Source organism: Protobothrops mucrosquamatus, unplaced genomic scaffold (assembly GCF_001527695.2).
Source record: "Protobothrops mucrosquamatus isolate PMUCROS unplaced genomic scaffold, P.Mucros_1.0 scaffold566, whole genome shotgun sequence".
Lineage (NCBI taxonomy): Eukaryota > Metazoa > Chordata > Lepidosauria > Squamata > Viperidae > Protobothrops > Protobothrops mucrosquamatus.
The window spans coordinates 1,783,240-1,786,179 of NW_015386869.1; the positions used below are offsets into that span (position 1 = coordinate 1,783,240).

General features: G+C 35.3%; 1 protein-coding gene across 1 annotated transcript in view; it reads left to right on the forward strand.

The window, feature by feature from the left end:
- The window catches only part of PLEKHA1 (pleckstrin homology domain containing A1), a 44,106-nt gene that overhangs the window by 31,780 nt on the left and 9,386 nt on the right, over window positions 1-2,940 (forward strand). Inside the window, 2 exon segments of the mRNA XM_015817242.1 lie at window positions 719-783; window positions 2,320-2,383. Coding sequence (XP_015672728.1) covers window positions 719-783; window positions 2,320-2,383 — 129 coding nt within the window.

Sequence of the window (2,940 nt, forward strand, 5' to 3'; positions counted from 1 at the left end):
TGTCTCATCACTGAAAATGCTGCTTGGGATTTCAGTAGGGAAGATTTTCAGCTCCTGAGGGAAGAGGCAGCATGATAAAGAAAAGAATGCTGGGTGCCTTTGGGGTGGGGAAAAACATTAAGAAACACTGTCTTCTTGCTAATTATCCCAGCACCATGGTGAGCATTCACAAGACCAGAGTAGTGGAGAAAAAGGACTATAAGATTTGCTCTTTTACAGTTTCTTATGAATTGAGTTCCAGAAACCTTTTTTGCCAAATGGGCTTACTTATCTGTTTGGAATCAAGCTGAAGTAAAATCATAAGCACAATTGCTGTCCCCCCCTTTTTTTTTAACTTAGCGAATGCTGTGTTTAAAACTAAGTTGCTAATCCCAATTGTAGTCGCTAAATGAGAACGAGCTGCATTATTCTTACAGACTGTTAATCATGGAATACTGAAATGAACTGTTCAGTCACCTTTTGTTAAGACATTAACCAGCTAATGGAATTCTTTCTGGGCTCCTCCTTTCTCTAGGGAATCAACATGAAATGGAAGAATCTGAGTTATTTCTGTTAACCAAACTGATGTAGAAATTTTTATGGTTTTATCCTTTGGTCCCTTTTATTTTGTCAATAAATTTTCCATTTGGATCTTTTCCTTCAACAGAGGTTTGTGCAACACATATTTTTGGTATTTATTTGCTAAAATATTAACGTTTTAATGATTCTAATTTTTCAGGATAAGGAACCTCTTCGGATTATACCACTGAAAGAAGTTCATAAAGTCCAAGAATGTAAACAAAGGTGAGAATTGTAAAGGTATCAAACCCTATGTAATTGGAGTAAGAAACCCTGGTCATGCTATTTCTCATCACAATTTAATACATTTCATTTGCCATACAATTAAATTATAAAGTCAAATTATTTGAAACGTGGGATATTTTAACAGGACAAATGTAGTCATTTGTATATTATAATGAAAGTTCAGGAAGGTGGAGGTTGTGATTGAAAACTAAGCAAGATTAACCCTGATTAGTGTTTGGATGGAGGCAGTGTAGGAATTTCAGGGCTTTTGATTAGATTGGGCAGTTTAAAAAAAAAAAAAGACAAAAGCAAACCATTTCCAAGGAGTGCTTCCAAAAAACCTGCAGGAAAATAGTCACCTTGAACTTGAAAGGATTCTTGCTTTTTAACACATTTAAAATGGTCTGGTTCATTAACTTACCAGGTGATTCTGTTATGGCATTATAAAATTTCTTAGGACATCTCCTATGTAATTTTTAACCCATGCTTGTCTTGTTTAACTTGAGGAATAAACTTAGGTACGATTCAGCAGTGGGCATATTTGCCTGGAGTTTATGAAAGAAGGAGACAGTAGGTAAATCTGGAAGCACTGGAGTATGTTTTTGCTTTGCCTTTGTCTGATTATCATCCTAATGGAGGTTGTGCCAAAAAGGTGATAATAATCTTCGTATAGCCTAAACACTAGCCAGTCTGATCATAACTTCAAATGCACTGGCTATAATTTGCTTATCTAGAGTCATAATAATGTAACTGCTTTGAGCTGGTAGAAGAAGAAGGGAGGTAGAGTACATTACATGCTATAGTGTACAATACATGTAGTTCTCAAATTACAACCATTTGTAGTGACTGCTTAAAGTTACAATGGCACTGAAAAAAGTGACTTATGACTGGTCCTCCCACTTACCACTGTCATAGAAGCCCCACAGTCATGTGATCAAAATTTGGGATCTTGGCAACCAGGATGTATTTCTGATGATTGCAGTGTCCTGGGGCCACAAGATCATCATTTGTGACCTTTCCAGCCAGTTTTGACAAGCAAAGTCAGTGGGGCAAACTGGATTTACTTAACAACTAAAGTAATTTGTTTAACAATTAGCAAAAAAAAGTCCACTAATCAGGCATGATTCACTTAACAACTGCCTTAACAACAGAAATTCTGGTCCCAATTGTCGTAAGTCAAGGATTATCTGTATAGTGCAGGTGGTCCTCATTTAACAGCTATTTACAGTTAGAATGCTGGTGAAAAAATAGTTTTGTGATCAGTCCTTGCATTTATGATCTTTGCAGGTCCTAAAGCAAAGGGAAACTGAAATAAGATCATAAGCACACTAGCAGTTTCATTTAGCTATTGCTTTGCTTAACAACCAAAGTTGCTGCTCTTAATAGTGATCATTAAATGAGGACTACCTGCATGTAATTTAATTATTTTCAAAGCAGATGTTTTAAAACTGTATAGAATGCATTTTTCTGTATCAGAAACATGAGCTAGAATTTGATTTTAAAAATGCATACATTTACATTTTGTATGTTTTTCAGTGATATTATGATGAGAGACAATCTTTTTGAAATTGTAACAAGTTCTCGAACATTTTATGTACAAGTAAGTCTTCTGTTTGTGCATTTTATGTAAGATAACAGACTTCATTTCCTTTCAAATATATAGCCACAGCTAATTTAATTTTACAAATAAAATGAGCGTGAACTAAGGGTTCCCAATTTGTAGAGAATTACGGGGAACATTTAAAGTTTGAGAGCATTTAGTAGGTGTTTTCACAAAATGTCTACTGTGGGGAAACATATCTATTCACAAAATGGCTACTTTGGCAGCTGGCAATAAAATATCTAGTGTTGTGCTATGCTAATAGAAGAAAATATATGTAGCTCAGGTTGAACTATGGAGTCTTGGTACTCTCTGAACATGGTTGTTTGCTTGCAGATATTTCATTACCTAATTACGGTAGGTAATATCTTTAGTGCAAATAAGTGTGGGGTTTGGTCCCTGTTTATATAGAATAGCTTGTCCTGCCAGTGTTGGTTGATTTTTCTCCTTGCTGTAGTTCCTTGCTTAGGGTATTATTTTTCCTTAATTATTTATCTGATATTAATCCGTGCTTATCTGGATGTTGGTTGCTGGAGAGGATGGGTTCTGGTCTTTTT